Raw genomic sequence first — 19,361 nt, forward strand, 5'->3', positions numbered from 1 at the left:
GATTCTCAAGCACTCTCGCACAGGCGAACCTGAGTCAAGAAAGCTACCAAGAGGCAATTGTGAAACCTTGGGAAGCTAAGAAATGCGGTTCGTTTGGAAAGACGGTGCAAAGAAGTGAGGGAAAAAAGAGAAGAGGGGTGAGCGCTTCAGGGAGAGTGCAGTGAAGCCTGTTCCGCAAAGTGCTCCCTCTCTTTGCTTCGCCCCCCACCTCCACCTTTCACTTCCAACATAGAATAGAGCAGCAGGGGCACCCCACCTCCAGTCCCAGGACACCTTGTAACAGATGGTGGAGGGGAGAGGGTTGGGGCCGGAGGAGGGCGGAGAAGACGGAGGGTAGAAAAGATTAGAAAAGGAATGGCTAAGGGGCAGTAAAGCAGCAGTCTGAGAACTGATAATAATGAGGCATTACCTTTGTATAGAGCGTCCCATTTTACGTGCACTGATTTGCAGATTATAGCAGCAGCAACATTCTGCGTTTAGTATTTTGAAGTTGGCAAGGAACTTTACGTGTATTTTCCTATTTGATTCTCTCATGGGATCATAGAACTAGGGATGTTAGTGGCCAATTAATCCAACGTCTTTATTTTACAGGTGGAGAAACCGAAACCTACATAAGTTAAATGACTCACTCAAGGTCACACTGGTAGTAAGTGGGATTTTGATCCAGATATACTGCCTGCAAATCCAGAAATTTACTCACTGCACCGTCCTGATTCCCCCAAACTTGTCGTTTTACAGCAGAGGATCATCAGATTTTGACGTGAGAAAAAGCTTTAGTGATCATCCAGAGAATTTCAACGTCCTCATTTTGCAGAAGAGGAAACTAAGGCTCAGAGAGAGGAAATTTGAAGCAAGCTCCTCTAAATCCCAAAGCAGTGCCCTTCTATACAGCATGCAAACTTTAGGCTTTATATGGAGTGCCTCTGGGGATTTCCACCTCCCCTTCCAACTCACAGGTTTGGTTTTTCCCCAAAGAATAACTCTTCCCTAGTTTTAAGGTACTCAGAAGGTCTACATTTCCCAATACCATAGCTCATGGGTCCCATAGTTTAACTTTAATAGCCAGAGGAAATAATCATTTAAAATTAAATATATTTACTGATAAAGTACACTAAGAAACATAGTAATAAAACATTTCTGGCATAAACCTGGGGTGCACTAGCCTACAAATTCACACATCACTGTTTGGAAGGGACACAAGTAGGGAATATGAATGGATAGGGGCACATGCAAGAAGGAGTGTGACCAGAGTACAAACACAGAAAAGGATAATGGAGGTGACTGAAGGACTGGTCACATTATTGTGCTGCTCCCACCAGATCTAGCTGGGGGGGGGAGGGAATACTCATGGTATCATAGTTTCATTCTAATGCTGCTCAGATAGATGCTACTTATCACCTCCAATTTCTGACTCAGCAGAAATCCTTGGCTATCTCTTCCTCGAAGGAAAAAAAGATTTCTTTTAATTTAAAGTTTATAGGTCTTTCCTAGTCCTTTTAGAAGAAGTCAAAAACTTTGGCATGGCACCAGCAGGATACCTCTGCTTTGATTCTCCTGGCTTGTTCCTCTAAGCTTTTCTTCTATCATCCAGTCCTTTGACAATCTGCTTAAAGCCTATGGACTTCTTCTAAGAATGATATTTTAAAATGCAACATGAAATAAAATACTGAGGATTACCAAGGAAGCCAATTATATTAAAATACAAAAATATTTTTAAATAAGTTTGTGGATCCCAAGTTAGGAACTCCTGCTAGGGTATTGCTTTCTATATTATTCCCACATAGTGCAAATAAGCCTTTTCTCTCCCAAGCAGGTGATTCTCAGCCCTAGATGCTGAGTTAGACAAAGACCTGGGTTATTTCAGCCCAACTAACAGTTTCACCTTAAGCTGTTTCTCTGAATTTGTCTTCCTGGTTCAGGATATTGAGTCCCTCTACCAAATACCTCAGCCTTGCTTATGGTGAGCATTCCTTATCCTTCTCAATTTTAAGTTCTGAAGGCTAAACGATAAACCAGGCAGTGGTTATTTGTCGAATAACTACCAAACAGCCCTGGAATTCAAAGTTCCCTAGTTTTCAAACCTAATTTTTTTCTGCTATGGAGATGAGTGGAGGAGGAAAAGGCAGAGATATGCTAAGCTTAGGGCACAAAATCTCTCTTCTCCATGTAACCACATTCTTGCCCCCTTTCAAATGAAGATAGAACCAACACAAAGTCTCTGAGTAGCTTGAGATACAAGCCCCAGAATACATGTGCAAAGGTCTTTTCTGGAGATACAGATAGAAAATTGAAAACAGACTCTTTCCTTCAGAAGCTTACAGTCTCCTTGGTATGCCACATATGTACATATAAGTAAATACAATTCGCAACATTCTACAGAGAACAAGGGAGGTTAGGAATGTCTGTCCAGAGAAAGTGAATCACAAACTGAAACTTAAAAGAAGCAAAAAGGCTCAAATGAAGAAGGAATGATTTCCAAATATGGAAGGACAGCCTGTGCAAAGTCCTGGACATGTGAAATTCAACATCAAGTTCAAGGAACAGTAAGTGGGCAAGTTTTCCTGAAATGTGGAGTGCCTGAAAGGTAGTAAAATGAAATGTTTTGAAAAGGAGATTAATGACCATTTGTGAAGGACTTTAAATGCCAACTGGAGGACTTTGTATTTTATTCTAGAGGCAATAGGAAGCCAGTGAACACTTTTTTAAGATCAGGATTAGGAATGGGGGGTGGTAATAGTCAAATCTATGACTTAAGATTATTTTAACAGTTGTGAGGAATATGAATTGTAGAAACAAGACAGTGGAGGCAGAGAGACTAATTAGAAGACTAGTACAATAGTCCAGGAAAAAAGGGGAGAAAGACCGGAACTAAGGTAATGACTTGAAGAAAAAAGGGTAGAAGTGAGAAATGTTGTGGAGATACAAACAGGAGTTAACAACTGATGGAATGGTTGAAAGAGAATGAAGCTTCACGGCTGACTGTGAGGTTGGTAACAAATCTGGGTGACTACCAAGATGCTGGAGCACTCAACAGTAATAGGAAAGTTTGGGAGAGGGGTAGGTTAAGGAAGGAAGACAATTGGTTCCATTTCTGGACGTGCTGAGTTTGAGATGTCTGAGGCGCAATCAAATTGGAAATGTGCAGACAGTTAAAGATAGAAGACTGGAGCTCATGAGAGACATGATGGCAGGCTATATAAATTAAGAGGTCTTCTCAAGAGAAGTAACTGAATTTCATGGGAGCTAATGAGATTACTGAGTCTAGAAAAAGAAGGAAAAAGGACCCAGAACAGATATAGGGGACACTCATGCTTAGTGGACAAGGAAAGGTTGATTACCTAGTGAAAGAAACTCAGAAAAAAATGGTCAGACAGGTAGTAAGAGAACTAAGAAAGAGCAATGAAATGAAAACAGAGATGAGAGTATGCTTCTAGGAGGAACCTGTCAACAATGTCAAAAACAGGAAATTGAAGAAAAATGAGAACTGAGAAAAATCCATTGGTTTTAGTCATTAAAAGATCTTCATTAACCTTGGAGAAAACAGTTTCAGCTGAATGATGGGGGGACAGAAACCAAATGACAGGAAATGAGAAACGAGTGATAGGTGAGGAAATGGAGTCAGTGAGTGTAGAAGATCTTTGATAGGAGTTTGGACATTAAATGAAGGAAAGATGGAGGATGACAGCTTTAGGGAATGGCAGGCTTTAAGGAATGAGGGAGATCTGGGTTTATTTTTATATAACAGGAAAGACCAATCTATACCAATAGGCATAGTCTGAAAATGAAAGAGAGGAAGGGGGCTCAAAGAGTCTAAGTAATTTGCCAAAGGTTACACAACTGGCAAATAACAAAAATCTGAACACCCAAATCTTCTGATGCCAACTGTGTACTTCTAGCCATACTCTTTTAGGAGACCAGGAGTAAGAGGATAAGAAAAGGTGAGTTCTGAGGATTCCAGTACTTAGTTGGCACAACATCTAGGAGAAAAGTTGCAGACGCCTTGAGCTATTGCAACTAGAAAAACAGAGGAAACACAAAATTTAAGAAAATACCAAGTTTATTCTCAATACCAAGCATTTCCACAATATTTCTATCAGTAGAATAGAGAATTGATCCTCCAATACCCATATCACCACATTATATATGGAGACGCCCCAGTCAACCTCTCTGGCAACTTTCTTCCTCACTTTCTGTGCCCTTTCAACTCAAAGGTCTTGAACTCTGGCTCTATAAAATATGACTGATAACTACATTGTTATCTATACTTTACAAGATCTAGAACTAGGTGGTAGTAAAACATAATCACCTTGGGGACAGGGGCTGTTTTGTCTGTCTTCATATCTCCAGTGCCTAGAACAGTGCTGGCACAAAGTTGGTGCTTAATAAGTGCTTGTTGAAAGAATGAATGAATTCCCACTAAGTTGTTCCCATTAAGGGCTTCTTTGCCTTCCCCTCCACTAGCAAAGAGGAGTTTGTAGTAGAAAACCTTAAACCAAAGGAATTAATGTAGATGATGGGAATATAATTAGTAGGAGTATAATTGTGTCATGGAAAACCTTTCTGGAACTGCTAAATTATATCACGTGGCAAAAAGAGGCTGAAATTCTTCCTCTGTCCTTCCATTTTCAGGAAATGAGAGAAGAGCTATGGCTTCCCCATAAGGGGGATTCAAGTATGTCCCTCATTCTTGAGGAGCTGAGTTCCCACCTATGGCCTCCACCATGGTCCAGTATCGGCCCCCTTGCTCCATGAGCTGCCTATGGGTCCCACTCTCCTGAATGACCCCCTCCTCCAGGAAGAGTATGTGGTCAGCCCTTTCCACAGAGCTGAGACGTTGGGTGATGAGTAGCACTGCCTGAGAGGCCCTTCTGGGGGCCTCATACACAAGCTGCTCCACCTGCAGGAAGAAGGCACAGATGCTGTTAGTAAACCTCTTGCACAAACCATAGCATTAATGTCATTGGCATTAACTATCTCAACCACAGTGGCCCCTTACTGCTCTCCCATCCCAAAGAAGTGGTGTAAGAATCCTATGAGGTCTAGGGAGAGAAGAATAAACCCAGCACATCCCTAGGCATATCTCTGTGGTTAATCAAGGTTTTTTGGTGGTGCTAATGGTAATGATGATAAAAATAAAGGGAAAAAAAGGAGTTAAATTTAAGGATTTTATCTAGAAGATTTGTATGGTGTAGGCTTTCTCAAGCAGAAAATTCTCTGGGCACACAAGGGAAGAATCAGGGTTGCTTTCAGCTTGACGGATTTGGGAGTTAGGGAGAGTTGAAGAGATTGCTGTCTCACCCTCAACTGGTTGTCTGTATCCAGGGCACTGGTGGCATCATCTAAGATGAGGACCCGGGGATTCCGGATCAGAGCCCGAGCCAGAGCCACTGCCTGCTGCTGACCACCTGACAGCTGGCTCCCAGACTCTCCTATCTCTGAAGAGAGAATCAGATGCATTGAGAGCAGGACCATTAACAGCCACACAAAAACATATGCTTTCTCCCTTGGAGTAAAGAAGATGGATAGGGTTGAGACCAGTTCCTCAACACAGTAGTGGGATAGTAGATAGTCTGTGAGAGTCCATGGAAACCAAGGAATGAGATTCCAAAGGCCTTAATCCACCCATCTTTGTAACTCCTGCCCTAGAAGACAGGAGTCTGAACTGTCTAGACTCTTGAATGAAGGGGAGCAAACTCCCAAAATCAGGGGAGCCCACTATAACTAGTCAGCCCCAAACCATGTCCCATATGCCATCCACTCATCCATGTGGATATTTTGCCTTGGGCCCTGCAATTGCATGTGTACACTTGCCTTCCCTTTCCACCTCTTCCTTTGGACACAGTCATGCTATCAATAGTACCATTGCTTCTAAAAAGGACTGTTGTATGGATTACTCATCATCTCTGTGATTCGACAGTCTAAAATTCTTTTCCTTGGCTACTCCTCACCTATATGTGTTGCCTTTCTTTATTAGAAGATAAGCTAGTTGAGAGGAGGGACTTTCTTACCTTGGTATTTGTAACCCCAACACTTAGCACAGTGCTTGGCACACAGTTATCACTTAATAATAATAGGTAACATTTATATAGCACTTACTATTTGCCAGGCACTATGCTAAGCCCTTCACAATTATTATTTCCATTTGCTCTCCCAGGAACCATGGGAGGTAGGTGCTATTATTATCCCCACTTTACAGATGAGGAAACTGAGGCAAACAGAAGTTAAGTGACTTGTCCAGTGTCACCCAGCTAGTAAGTGTCTGAGACTGGATTTGAACATTTTATATTTTTGAGGCAGCTAGGTAGCATAGTGGATAAAGCCTAAGCATGGAGTCAGGAAGACTTGAGTTCAAGCAAGGCCTCAGACACTTAACTAGCTGTGTGACCCTGACAAGCCTGCCTCAGTTTCCTCAGTAACAAAATTTGAGATGATAACACCACCTACCTCCCAGGGTTGTTGTGAAAATCAAATAAGATAACATTTGTAAAGCACGTAGCAAAGTGCCTGGCACATAGTAGGCACTTAGTAAATTATTGTTCTCTTTTCCTTGTTCCCTTCCTCTAGTATTGATTAAATACTTTTTCAATGATTCATTCATTCCATGCCTATCTCTGATAGAGGGCCGAGTTAAAGATGGAATGGATTGAGTCAGGTATTGGTGGGGAAGGGATATGTCTACTTGGGAGTGAATATTCACAGTACCTGTGTAGTAGCCCTGGGGCAACTGAGAGATGAAACTGTGAGCTCCAGCCTGCCTGGCAGCCTCCATGATCTCCTCTAGCTCTGGCTTCCAGCCCAGCCCATAGGCTATGTTTTCATATAGATTCCGTCCAAACAGCTGTGGTTCTTGTGACACTGCAGCTACCTGGGATGAGCCAGAAGTAAGGGAAGGTGAAGGCAGGAGGAGAGGGAGCTCAAGTCAGGGCTTGGGTATTTCCATTCCTCACAATAAATTCTTTATCTCTGTCACATCCACCAACAAGGATGTTGCTGGGCTAGGACCAGGAGCTCTGCCTGCCCTTCTTTCTCCTATTCATTCCTTCATTGACCTATTCTCCCAAGGGTATTCTGACCCACCCAGGTGATCCTCCTCACCTGTGAGTGCAGGTATCGGTGCTGGTATTGGGGCAGTGGCTTTCCATCCAGCAGCAGCTGGCCCTTTGTAGGCTGATAGAGATTCTGCAGCAGTGCAGCCACTGAGCTCTTCCCAGCCCCATTGGGCCCCACTAGGGCTGTCACCTTCCCAGGGCACAGAGTGAATGTCACTCCCTAAAGGAACAAGAAAGGGAAGGCATCAGGGAAGAGACAGAGAGAACCTATCCCCTGGGCAAACAGGTGCACAGATACCACCACCACCACACATACATACAGGGCTAGTGTAATTATTGCATACAAGAGAAAAGGAAAGAGAAGGGAGAATAGAAGAGAGTTGAGAAGAAAAACAGGATCTCAGTCCCCACTGCCAGACTAGGGGGAAAGTGGGGACACCTCTTAGTGAGTTTTTTATGGCTCCCTGGAGACAACCAAGCTGATTTGTGAGTTTGGGAAAACCCTGTAGGTGGGTTCTCTCTGATCCTTTCTCTTCCTTGTGTGAAAAGATTAGGGGAGGTTAAAGCAAAAGCATCTCATCCATCCCATGGAAGAAGAGAGATGAATTGAGGAAAGATATTATCCCAGAAGCATCTGATAGGCTAGGAACTGGAAGAAGTGGAGTGTGAGAGGGAGGATGTATCACCTGTAGGACCAAGACATCTGGCCGGCTGGGGTAAGCAAAGAAGACATCTTGGAACTCTACGAGGCCTTGCAGGGTAGGAGGTGCCAGGGGACCACTGGAAGGGCATTGGGGTATCCGGTCTAAGTACTCAAAGATCTTCTCTGAGGCTCCCACAGCCTTCTGTACACTTGGAAAGGTGGAGAGCAGTACCTGAAAGAAAAGGGATGAGCCATGAGGAGGGTGAGGGGACACCATGTGTTGTCTGGGATATCTGACAGGAGAGCTGGGAAAAGCATGCTGAAAGTGATGGGAGAGGAGGAATAAGGAGCAATGGGGGTCTCACCTCAACAGCAGTGGTAAACTGGATCTGGTAAAGGACAAAGTTGACAAGGTCTCCTCTACTCACATCCCCGTGAGTCACCATCTTTCCCCCTATGTACAGAATGCCCACCTTCAGCAGGAGTCCTAAGAACTGGGAATAGATCAGAGAATACAAGTTGGGGGCAGCAGAAGATTATAAGGATAACTATATCACATTCATGGAAATAATAGCATCGGAGCCTCAAGTATACTCCAAGAGTCACATCATTAGGTATCATAAAATACCTAGAGCCCTGGACACCTAAGGCCAATACTTCCCTACTTCCATATAAAAGCAACAGCCACAAGAACAGGTGTGGAGTTCTAGGGAACGAACTAAGGACCTTCTCTGAACTCATGCTATCCATGCCCACTGAACAAAAAAAATATGCTCTCTTATTCCCAAGTTCCTCCCTACATGCACTCTGGTGCCTAAGAGGCCACAAGAAAGGGAGAGGCAAGATGCAGGGACCTCATGGCACCTTAAGGGGTCTGGGAAAAGAAGGACCACAGAGAAGAAAGACAAGTTATCTCCATGTAAAGGAGGCAATGCTCTGGAACCCTTTGATGAAGGCAACTATGTAGAACCTCAAATAAGAGGAAAAGCTATGAGGCCAATCATGAGAATGGGAGTTTTACCTCAAGGTCTTAAAATGGAAAATTTGGCCCAGAAGTCCCTGGATGTGGATTGGGGTCTATAAGTGCTAGGCTAGGAAGTGGGTACTCTATCCCCAGGTACTCACATTGGTGGCCCACATGTTCACAGTGTAGGCCAATGCCTCCTTCTGGTTAAGTTTCTGTGTCTTCTGGAGCTGATGGGCAAACCTCCGTGCCTCTCCTTCCTCATTGGCAAAGCTTCTGACTGTGGGCATAGCAGACAGTGCCTCCACAGCCACCTGGCTTGACTCTGCCAGGGATGTCTGCACTTCGACTGCCAGGGACTGTGGGGACAGAGGGTAGCAACACTGTTGTGCGGAGAGGATTTTCTTAGCATATTTTCATATGATTATACAGAAATTGATGGTGTGAAAGAAAAGAGAAGGCAGTCCTGTGGATCTGAGCACTCTCTATGTCCCCAGTCCACAGAAGGGGACAATGTCAGGGGATAGTTGGACATTTCCCCAGGGCTCTGCTGGAAAAGGGAGGCAGTGTAAGAAAACAGTGCCAAGAGTACTGCTTGGGAAGTTAGGAATTGTGAATTCCAGTGTAAGTCCAGCTACCAGCTGGTTAGCCATGTGATCTGACAAGTTATTTATGTTGTCTGGTCTTCACTGAAAAATATAAATAGAAAAAAAATAGAAATAACATTTACACTAGCTAACTCATGGATGGGTGTGAGGAAAGAACTTTGTAATCTATAAAGTAATCTGTGGATGTGTCATTAAAAATAATATTATATGATCAGCTAGTTGGTATAGTAGATAGAGAATTGAATTTGGAGCCAAGGAGACCTGAGTTTAAATCATCCCTCAGACACTAACTATGTGGCCCTAGGCAAATCACTTAACTTCTCCCAGCCTGAGTTTCCTCATCTATAAAGTGGAGATATTAATAGCTTCTACCTCTCAGGGATGTTGTGAGGATCAAATAAGAGAACATACATAAAGTGCTTTGCAAATGCTAAAGCACTATGTAAATGACAGAAAATATTATTACTATTATTATTATTATCATTATTATTATAATTGCCATTGCTATTGTTGTTTTTGTTATTCTCTCATGTAAGGACATAGAGACACCATTACTAGAGTCAAAGAATACAAAGACACAGGGAAGAGTGAAAGCAGAAGGGATATACCAATCACCTTGGGAACTATAGGAACATAAGGATTCCAGAATTTGGGTACCCAGAGAAGAGAGAAGAATAGAGGGAGAAGGAAAGAGTATCCTAGAAAGGACTGTAGAAAATTGGCATGATAAGGGGACATGGTGAAGAAAATGGCTGAAGAATGACCTAGAGACAGAGTCTATGGTAGAAAAGGGCCAGAATTCAGGCAAGAGAATCATCATGGCCACAGGGCAAAGACTATGCACCCTATAGTCTTTTTAAGTATGGGAGGGGCAAAGGGGCCAGAGAAACTAAGGTTGTCAAAGCTAAGTGTAAAGAACAGACTGGGGCTCATGAAGGTAGAGCCAAAGGTGAGGAAGGATGCTGGAGAAGAGAGGTTCCCTGGACTTACCTGGTACCACCTGCCCAGCTCCTTGGGTATGAAGAAGAGCACAGGCAAAGCAATCAGTGTGACAAGGGTGAGGGTCTGGGACCCCCAGAGCATAAGTCCCAGCAGACACAGTCCTCGAAAAAAGTACCACAAGAGCAGGCTTAGCTCCTCACTCAGGGACTCACTCAGTTTGGCTGTGTCCTGTGACACCCGAGAGGTGATAGCACCTAAGAAAGAGGAAGAAAAGTTGAGGGTCTAGAGTATTTGGGAGGGGAAATGGAAATATGAAGAAAGGCTGGGATAAATAGGAAGATGTCTGGGAAAATTTTGGAATGTGGGTAGGGGCTCATCAATTCAGTCACTGTGTAAGGGCTTGTAGAGTTCCAAGAAGATTGGAGAGGGGTGTGTGAGGCTGGGTGCAAGAGCAGGATCAAAAGTTCTCCTTGGGAATCTAGGACTTCCTTGCTGGGCAGTCATGGAGCCAGAGGACCAAGGGTCCTAAACATGGCAAGTTATTGGGACTATATAGGGGCACAGCAAGAGTCTTAGGAGGCAAATCTCTCTAGTTCTGAGAATAAAGGGAGTATAGGGCTAATATTTTTATAAAAATGGGATACACATAGTAGTGTGTCCTCTCTGATCTTTGGCTTAAACGGTCAAAGAAAGTATAATGAGTACTAGATAGGTTTGTATAAAAGGCATAAGGAAAGAGAGGAGTGGGGGGGGGGTCTGTTCTGTTCCCACTGTCAACACCCTGGGAAAGACCTTCCCCCTAATTTCCACCCACTTGGTATACTGCAAGAGGCTTTTTGTCCCTACTCTCTTCTCCCCCTAGTCTATCTTTCATACTGCCACCAGAAGATTCATTCTTGTGCATAGATTTTATCATGTCAATTCCTCTGCACAAGTTTTCAGAAGTTCTCTATGGTCTACTAAATAATATTCATATTCCTGCTGTCTGTCATTCAAGGTCCTCCCCAATCCCCCACTCTTTCACTCATTTCATAATACTCTTCTCTATACAATCTGCTCCCTATCCTCATAAGCTGTGCTCTCATGCCAACATGTCTTTGTTACTTATGCCTGGAATGTCCTCTTTCCCCACCTTTGCCTGTGAATTTCTATACATTCTTTCAAGCTCAACTCCAGTGCTACAACCCCCCAAGAAGCCTACCTCGATTTTCTCTTATCCTTCAGATTACAAAGAGCATTTTTCTTCCTCCTAACGTTCTATCATATGTATCATCTGATATTGCGTATTGTAGCTAGCCATATTAGTGTTCTGTTCCTTAGATGCTATAGGGCCCCTTAAACTATGATTGACAAGATTCATCTCAGTGTCTACTTTGTGACCTTTACATTATGCATAAGGACATACTTGCTTCTTAGAATTCTGTAACTTTAAGCAGCACTCTTACACTTAGGAATAGAAATTAATTGACATTGTTGCCAGAAAACATAAATGTACACGCACATTTATACAGAGATTAATAATTAAGGCTTCACACATGTGCACACACATGTTAGAATTTGGAATTTTATTTCCTCCTCTCTTATAGCATTCATATGTAGAATCTTTAGAAGAAAAGTTGTAAGTTCCTTGATCAGAAAACTTTTGATTTTCACTTGGGAAAATGACCCAAAGTCATCCTCCTCCTACTGGCCAGGGAATTTAGAGGCAGAATTCCACGGGAATACCCTTACCCATATTACTCCATTACTATTCCACCCAGATGTACTCCTCTGGACATCTCCATCATTGGGGACCTCTTTATTCTGCAAAATCACTTCAGCCCTGGAACTCATACTGCATCAGCACCCTCTGCCCCTGGGGCCCTTTGCTCCATCTGATTGGAAAGTAAAGAGCTTCTCCCAGAGCCTCCATTTAAGGAGAGTGCCCAGGGAAGCCTTCTCTTCATTTCCATCTTAACTGCATTCCACTCTTTTGAATTTCCCCATCATGCCCCTGAGCTGGGTACTACCCGTATGCTTCCATTCCTTTTTAACCTTCCTTTTGTATGTTGTCTTCCTTCATTAAATTATAAACTCCTTCAGGGAAGGAGCTGTCTTCTCCCTTTTTATATCCACAGTGCTTAGCACAGTACCTAGCACATCACTGTTGTTTTGTTGATTAGTCTTGTCCAACTCTCTGTGAGACCTTTTGGGGTTTTCTTGGCAAAGCTACCAGGGTGGTTTGCTATTTCCTTCTCCAGCTCATTTTACAGATGAAGAAACTGAGGCAAATAGGGTTAAGTCAGGGTCACTCAGCTTGGATTTGAACTCAGGTCTTCCTGACTCCAGGCCTGGCACTCCATCCACTGCACCACTTAGCTGCCCCACCTAGCACATAGCAGTTGCTTCATAAATATTGATTGACAAACTATCTTGTATAGCTAGGTAAGCTTAGTTACTTCTTACAATTTTTTGCTTTCACCCTTCTACCCAGCCAAAAAGGTCTCCTCCATCTTCTGAAATATGACTATACAGGTAAATATACATCTGGGCTCAAAGGGCCCTGCCCCATGGCAACTGGGATCATACATCAGATCCTCCATCATCTCCCTTTGTTGGTGAAGAGTAGATTAGGAAGCATTTTAATTCCATAGGCTTCCCAAACCCTCACCTTCAAACAACTATTATACTCAAAAATCTAAAAGTAGAAATTTGGAAGCAAAGGTTTCAGATAACATCTTGTACCCCATTATTTCCCATATGAGAAACCCTGCCTCCCCAAAAAGGCATTTTAACATGCATTAGAGATGAGTCTTTCCCTGTACAAAAAGGAGAAGCTGGGAAGCCATATTTGAAGCTGCCACAGCATCAGGTCAATTGGGACACAGATGACAGCAAAGAAGATTTAGAACTGGAAAGGATCTAAGAGGCAACAAATCCACCCCTTTTTTTTTACAGATGAAGAAACAAAAGTTGAAAGACTTGCCCCAGGGTCATGCAGCCAGTAAGTGCCTGATGCTGGATTGAAACCCAGGTCTTCCTGACTTCCAGTCCAGGACTGTATCCACTATGCTATGTTGCCCTTCCTTTGAAGACCACAGCATTACTCCTGTCTCCAGCAATCTTCAGGCTTCATCCAGCTTTATAGACTATTCTTTGATATGTGTCCCTTGGAGACAGAAGTCTCGTGCATGGTTTTCTCTTTGTTCCTTGGTGTGAACCCCTGAATTACCACATGCTCATTGATTTGGGGAGGCCTTTGGGGTCAAAAGTTAGGGGTAACTGATCAAATGTCCTCATTTTAAAGCTCCTTGAACTAGATCTCACATTGAATTTGATGTAGTGAGTGGCCCCTCTTCATCCTATTAGACAATAAGCTCCAGGAGGGTAAGGACTGAGTCTTACCTAAATTTTCTATCTCCCCTCACACCCAGCACAGCTCTCTGAATAAAGCTGGTGCTTAATGAATGTTTGATGCTTCTTGGTGTAAGGAGTATAAGAATGTCTTGTGTGCAGGTAACAGGACTCACCTGTTTGGTTCTGTTGAAAAAAGTCAGTATCCTGGGACAGCACAGCCCGGAACACTTGTCCCTGAAGGTTGCTGTGAGCTCGGCCCATTGTGTAATTATAAATTCCATCACCCAAGAACTCTAACAAAGCACTGGAAAGAAATGAGAGGAAGGGAGGAGGATTATGTGGAGGCTTAATATTTGGGGGTGAGGGAGTCTTCCGCTGTATCAACCTGCCCAGAGTGCAGGCCTAGCTTCCAACCTCCTCAGTTCCCTAGTTCCCCATTCTCTGAGTTTCCAAGCCCAGTTCCCAGACCTGACTAGCGTGAGTATGGACATGAAAGCGATGTTGCGGTTGAAGATGGCAGCTGCTTCATCCTCCAGGATCCAGTCTGTGAAGCGACCAGTAAAGAAAGGGATAGCCATCTCTCCTGGAGGTGATGAGGTAGCATCAGGGAGGGAGAGAGCGACAATTAATCAACTAATAGGTGCTTATTGGAGGTTTACTATATCAAGGCTGGGGACTTGCAGCTGGACTACATCCCCATCTTCCTTGGTACAGAGAAAGACAATGCTCTCATCACACAGTTATACCCCAATACTCTCTCCACAAACCATAGGATGTTAGACCTCCTCTGTTAGGCCCCTATGAGATTACACAGGCCAATCGTACATCTGAGACAGAAGCCCAGAAAGGTAAGATGAATTTGCCAGAGTCATACAGCTTAACACACAGCATTAGGATGCAGATCTCCTGACTCAGGTCAGATGTTCTGGGTAGGAAGCTCTACCTCTGAATCTCTCTCGTGTCCCCCTGACTCACCGCCCATAATCTTCAATTCTCCCCAATTTGCCCAGTCCCTTGCATCCTCCCTCTCCTCACCTAGACAGGACAACAGGAGGAAGAACATGACTAGCGGGAAGCGACGCAGTTCTGGGCCCAGGAAGCCCAGCAGCCGGTGTATGATGGACGCCGAGCCCGTGGGACTCCCCGGCACCCAAAGATCTCCAAGTTTCTGCCACAGGAAAAGCGCCAGCAGTGCCACGGCATAGCTGAGAGCGAAAGCGTCGAGCCGGCTCCCCCAGTGCAGCGGCCCGGCCCCGCCTCCACCCGCCTCCCTCCGTCCCAGAGCCCTGAATGAGGCGAGCCCGGGCAGCGCCAGTCCCAGCACCGCCGTCAGGGGCCCCAGGGCAGTCCTCCAGCTTTTAGCGTGGACCCCTTCCTGGTTAGTGGTCCAATGCAACCCCAACCACAAAATCCCCCAGCGGCCCAGGCCAGTAGCCCAGAGCCGGAGAAGCGGAGGCCCAGTGGGCAGGAGCAAGAACAGGAGCTGAGGCAGCGCCGGACGGAGCAGCGCCCAGTCCATGAGCAGCAAGAGCAGCATCTGCAGCCGCCCAGAAGAGGTTCGGGGGCATAGGAGCGACCCGGGAGACCCGGAGCCAGCCATGCGCGGGGCGCTGTCCGGGGTCCTGAGACGGGCTCCTCTGCGTCTCTCCGCCCTTTGGCTAAAAGTCTGGGTCCAGAGGGTGTGTTGGTGTCTGTGTCCCAAGCAGGCTCCTCAACAGGGCTAGGAGTAAAGAAAGGGGCGGGCCGCAGCCAGTGCCTCAGATAATCTCAGGCAGCGAACTGTGCCAGGCTTCTCAATGGCGAGAAGCAAAGCCGTTTCCAGGAAAAGAAACCGAAAGCTACCGAGGTTCACTGGATCCGCCCCGCCAAGACCGCCCCACCCAGGAGATTCCAGACCTGGGTCTGAGACTTGAAATGTATGGGGAAAGAAAGCCGCCTTGCCCCCCCCCCAACCCCCCCCCCCCCACAGCAACCTCAACCCCACAAGTAGCTCAGTTCTCGGCTCAGAAGAACCACTCCCTCCAGCTGGTCCTCCTCAGGATGTAGCGTCACCAGTCACCGAGCAGATCAGCCCGAAACAGGTTAGGAGCTGAACTGTACCGCAGGCCAATACTACAGAGGTGCCCCCTGGAGGAAAGCGGAGCAAGAAGGGGCGGGGCTGGCGCGCTATCCCTGGTCAGAAAGCACTGCGGGGGGCGGAGAGGAGCAATGCACAGCGCTGGTAGGATGTGGGGGAGTTCTTATTTTGGGGACCTTCCCGGAGTCGGAGAAGTCCACACCGGGGTAAGAGGCTCGAGGGACAGCAAAAAGGGATGGAGAGGGGTTAACGGCTTTGTGCGGATGAACTCTAAAGGCTGCTGGGGAAACTTGGCAAGGTATCTTAGGGGATTTGGGGGAAGAGAGAAGAAGCTACCCTCCAGGAAGGAGCCCCGTGGTCACTTGGACTATAGTGATAGAAAATAACTAGATAGAAAACATCACATTCAAACTTTTTCCACTGGAGGTCACTTCAACATGGGAAAAACCAGGCCTATAAAGGTAATCGCAACTTTTCCTCAATCCAGCATCTCACAACCTTCCCTCCCCAAAAAGGTAACAAGTGGTCCCTGGATTTTCCCAATATTCTTTTCCCTATGATAGGGAAGGACGTCCTTGGGGGAATCTAAGATTTAGGCACTGTGGTCCTGGTTTGGGGAAAGGGTCTGACCCTTAGCCAGGTTGAGATACCTCCTTCCTGTCATATAAAGGAGTGGGACATAATGGCAAGAATAGTATATTGGAAATCAGATCTGTTGGGTTCGACTTCCAGCTTTGCCACTAACCAAACTTGTAACAGCTTTGATGTGTCTGTTTCTTGTAATCTGTCTGTTTTCTGTTACTTGTAAAATGAGGGGGAGAGTGTAAAGGTGTTTTTCAGCTTTAACATTCTAAAAGTTTATGTTTCTATAGACAACTATAATGGCAGTGGAGTTTGATGGTGTTGTCATGGTAGGTTCTGATTCCCGAGTTTCTGCAGGGTAAGTATCAGGGGAGGATCAGGGATTAGGACCCTCTCCCCAAATGGGCATGTTGCCTATCCCAGGCATAAGAAGCATTGTGGAAGTAGTTTTGGAACAGTTGGGGGTCAACATGAATAACAAAGCAGGGGTTGGTATAATAAGAAGTTGGAAGTAGACTATGGAAGGAAATTTAAAGGGATGAAGACTTTAGATAAGGGTATAATTAGGTGAAACAGAAATACTGGGGTGGAGGATATTTTTGCTAAGAGTGAGAAGACCAGGATAATTGAGAAGTGTAACTGGAAAGGATGAGCAAATAAGGATCAGATCTTTATTCTCATGTCTCTTCCTTAATACCCTCTCCCTTATCATCTCCTTCCTCCACCATTCAGAGCAGCTGTAGTGAACCAAGTGTTTAACAAGCTAAGCCCTCTGCACCAACAAATCTACTATGCACTGTCTGGTTCGGCTGCTGACGCCCAGGCCATAGCTGACATGGCCACCTACCAGCTGCAGCTTCATGGGTATGAGCCAGGAATGGTCTTGGGATTTTTTATCCTCTTCTTCACATACTCCCCATCCAAACTACTGCAGCTAGATATCTCCCTCTTCATTACATTCCCCTATCCCAATGCTACTTAACACACACAGAGTAGGGAGATTGTGGTAGGTGGGTGGTGGGGAGGGTGTAGACCTCTTTAGACACCATGAGAATGACTCCATCCCCCATCAAAGGAATTTGTAGTTTGTGTTGGGGTGGAGAGGGAGAAGCAGACAACAAAGGGGAGATAGTGAAAAATAAAAAGTGTAGTGAAATTGGAGTTAGGAGTATTACAGGTATAAGTTTTCATGTTTGGTTTATGAGGATTGGAGAGAGATGCAGTAGTGTGATAGTTCAGGGGACAATGGCTGTCAATCTCCCCAGGATGGAGCTAGAAGAACCGCCCCCTTTGTTCTGTCTGCTGCAAGGAATATCACTTACAAATACCGAGAAGAGCTTTCAGCCCACCTGACGGTGGCTGGCTGGGATCCATACCAAGGAGGCCAGGTGAGACCCTCCCAAAAGGATCACTATGCTTATAATTAGCCAGAGTGGTCACAAGTCATCCTGCCAATGAGGGCCAGAGCTACTGTTGCTGGAGGTTAATGTGTGGTTTTAGTGTGAGGCTTGAAGTGTGGAATATAAGGCCTAGGGGACTGAGGCTCTCTCCTCTGGGACTCCAAAAGAGGAGAACTGTTTCAAATCTGGCCTCAGACATTTACTAGCTGTGTGACCCTGGGCAAGTTAGTTAACCTCTTTTTGCCTCAGTTTCCCCATCTGTTAAATGGGGATAATAATGTCACCTATTTCCCAAGGTTGTTGTGAAGATCAAATAAGATAATAATTGTAAAGTGCTTAGCACATTGCCTGGCATATATTAAGTGCAATATAAATGTTAGTTACCATCATCATCATCATCATCATCATCTTACTTTTTGATCATATTATCTCAGGTGTATAGGACCTTAGAAGGGATGCTGATTCGACAGCCTTTTGCTATGGGGGCTCTGGGAGTACTTACATTTATGGCTATGTGGATGCCATCTATAAACCAGACATGTCCCCTGAGGAGTGCCAACAGTTCACTTTTAATGGTAACTATCCCTTGGGGAAGGGAAGGGAGGAAATTAGGACTAGAACAGTAGTCCTTGGGGAGGGAGCAGCAATAAAAGGGGATAAACCTCCCAAAGAGATGGATACCCTGGGCTCTGAGAATAGCCTAGAGAGATAAACAAGAGGGTCTATAATCAGGATAAACCTGCCTCTTCCCCTGCCTGTTCAAATCTCTCAATAGCTATTGCTCTGGCCATGGGCAAGGATGGCTTCAGTGGAGGGGTTATCTTATTTGGTCACCACCACAGCTGCCTTCCAAACAGGAAATCACCCTGGGGAAGGAGCTACCCCAGTTCTATGATGAATGAAGCATCTTCACATATTACTCCATCTCTTTGTTTTCTAATAAACTTCTTATATTCAGAGTCTGGTGGAGGACTCTGTTATTCATTGGGAATAACTCAGAGGATTTGGAAAGAGGAGAAGACAATGTGGCACAGAGGCAAAAAACCTGGGCTGAGACTCAAGAGTGTAGCTCTAATCCTTACTCTTCCTTAATTTTGCTGTATGACTTTGGGCAAGTTACTTCCTTTCTCTAGGACTCAGTTTCCTCATTTATGACCTGAAGGAGTTGACTTAAATGATCTGTAAAGTCAACAGGATCTCTAAAATTCATTCCTGTTCAACAGTCTTTGAATCTGTTAGTAGTCATGGAGATGAAGAAGGTGGTTCCTCTCCAGAGAGGAAGCAAATACTTCCATCTCCTTCCTGACTCTACCCCTAGGCTCTCCTTTCACAGAGTAGAAGAGACAAACAGGACCTCAATCTTGGAAAGAGCTCTTTCACTAGGTCCTGTGAAGTGTAGGGGAAACATATAACATATAACTAGCCATAGTGTGTGTGTGTGTGTGTACATATATATATATATATATATAAATACATAAATAATATCTATCTGTATGTGTGTATGTATGGCCGTAGGTCTGATAGGCTTCAAGTCTAATAGTGCTTGGGATGAAACAAGATAAATATGAATTACAGTGAATTTAAGTGTGCCTTTAAAATGCTTGATTTCTGAAATAACCATCAAACATTAGCTGTGGAAGAGACTTTAGAGATTAGCTTAATATTCTAATCTTCAGTGCTTAGCACAGCTACTGGCACATAGCAGACACTACAAATACTTGTTGACTACTGACTGTTCTGCAGTGAAGCAGAGGCACCAA

General features: G+C 44.8%; 1 protein-coding gene and 1 pseudogene across 1 annotated transcript; one reads left to right on the plus strand and one right to left on the minus strand.

The window, feature by feature from the left end:
- Positions 1–4,039: 4,039 nt before the first annotated feature.
- On the minus strand, positions 4,040–15,459 carry LOC114053267 (antigen peptide transporter 1-like). Its single transcript, XM_027876186.1, has 11 exons — positions 14,578–15,459; positions 14,011–14,125; positions 13,716–13,846; positions 10,255–10,460; positions 8,818–9,015; positions 8,058–8,186; positions 7,736–7,924; positions 7,096–7,269; positions 6,703–6,865; positions 5,299–5,435; positions 4,040–4,897 (listed from the first exon to the last, which is right to left on the minus strand). The coding sequence occupies exons 1-11, from the start codon at positions 15,140–15,142 to the stop codon at positions 4,682–4,684; spliced, it is 2,223 nt and encodes a 740-aa protein (XP_027731987.1). The 5' UTR covers positions 15,143–15,459; the 3' UTR covers positions 4,040–4,681.
- A 174-nt stretch (positions 15,460–15,633) lies between these two features.
- LOC114053268 lies at positions 15,634–18,563 on the plus strand (annotated as a pseudogene).
- Positions 18,564–19,361: the final 798 nt, after the last annotated feature.

Source organism: Vombatus ursinus, unplaced genomic scaffold (genome assembly GCF_900497805.2).
Source record: "Vombatus ursinus unplaced genomic scaffold, bare-nosed wombat genome assembly UNPS02014811.1, whole genome shotgun sequence".
NCBI classification, from domain to species: Eukaryota; Metazoa; Chordata; class Mammalia; order Diprotodontia; family Vombatidae; genus Vombatus; species Vombatus ursinus.

What these genes read in the sequence shown, in the direction of transcription:
- LOC114053267 (XM_027876186.1), bottom strand. Translation starts at nt 15,142, where the DNA reads ATGGCTGGCTCCGGGTCTCCCGGGTCGCTCCTATGCCCCCGAACCTCT. An exon ending in TCCATACTCACGCTAGTCAG is followed by an intron (nt 13,847 to 14,010) that starts GTCTGGGAACTG and finishes ATTTCTTTCCAG; the next exon opens with TGCTTTGTTAGAGTTCTTGG. An exon ending in ACCGATACCTGCACTCACAG is followed by an intron (nt 6,866 to 7,095) that starts GTGAGGAGGATC and finishes GGCTCATCCCAG; the next exon opens with GTAGCTGCAGTGTCACAAGA.